The 1,049-nt window shown below is 38.8% G+C and overlaps 1 protein-coding gene across 1 annotated transcript; it reads right to left on the bottom strand.

The window, feature by feature from the left end:
- Positions 1 to 7: 7 nt before the first annotated feature.
- On the bottom strand, positions 8 to 484 carry LOC113343837 (elongation factor 1-alpha-like; the record flags this gene model as incomplete). The annotated part of the gene is made up of 2 exons (XM_026587951.1): positions 221 to 484; positions 8 to 109 (listed from the first exon to the last, which is right to left on the bottom strand). Coding segments are annotated over exons 1-2 (366 nt in total), but the record flags the coding sequence as incomplete, so codon positions are not given.
- Between the last annotated feature and the right edge of the window lie 565 nt (positions 485 to 1,049).

Below are 1,049 nucleotides of genomic sequence, written 5' to 3'. Positions count from 1 at the left end.
CAAAGGCAAGTTTGTCTGGGTTGTATCCAACCTTCTTTAAGTAAGATGAGACCTCCTTCACAATTTCATCGTACCTAGCCTTTGAGTACTTGGGGGTGGTGGCTTCCATCTACAAACACAAACACGAAACACATGAAATAATAGTTAGCCACGGGAAGGATAAACAGCATTGGAAAGTCTAAATTTTATAGACAGGAAAATAACTGTGAGAAAGGTATACCTTGTTACAACAACGGATCATCTGCTTGACACCAAGGGTGAAAGCAAGAAGAGCGTGCTCACGAGTCTGACCATCCTTTGAGATACCAGCCTCAAAATCTCCAGTGGTAGAATCGATAATGAGGACGGCACAATCAGCCTGAGAAGTACCAGTAATCATGTTTTTGATAAAGTCACGATGTCCAGGAGCATCAATAACTGTGCAGTAGTACTTGGTAGTTTCGAACTTCCATAAGGCAATATCAATGGTAATGCCACGCTTCATTTGAGTACCTAGGATATCCACGCTACCCTAGGTTGCAAAAACATGGTAACTCTATGGATTTACCAGTAAAACTGTGCCCTAAAAAAACTAAAAAGTATCTCATTATTTCCATTGTGAGTATCATCAATTAAGAGCAATCCATAAACAACTCTAGGCTACGATTCATCTCTCCGTATACAACCCCAGTTAAGAATATGCATAGAAACTCTTTGAATTAGAGCAATTGGGGCAAAACCAATTAGGCGATATTGGCGAAAAACAAAAGCACTCCCATGTTTTCTGCAAGAGGGGTATCAATGAAGGGAAACTAATAAGCAGAAATGAGTTCATCCCCCTAATTAGGGAAAGCTGAATAACAATTATTAAACAAGTATTTGGAAAGTGTGGAAGAACAACAAATCCAAAACCAAAGCCACTATTGATAGCTGCTCTTTTCCAATTGACCTTAAATTGTTCATCTTCAGAATAGTCATCCTGTTACAAATCAATCAAACATAAAAAGAAAAAACGAAAACCCAGCCAGTTGGTACATTGAAACCACAATATCAGTGAAATACCTACATGG

This window comes from Papaver somniferum, unplaced genomic scaffold (assembly GCF_003573695.1).
Source record: "Papaver somniferum cultivar HN1 unplaced genomic scaffold, ASM357369v1 unplaced-scaffold_6783, whole genome shotgun sequence".
NCBI lineage: Eukaryota > Viridiplantae > Streptophyta > Magnoliopsida > Ranunculales > Papaveraceae > Papaver > Papaver somniferum.
This window is presented reverse-complemented; position numbering and strand designations above follow the sequence as displayed.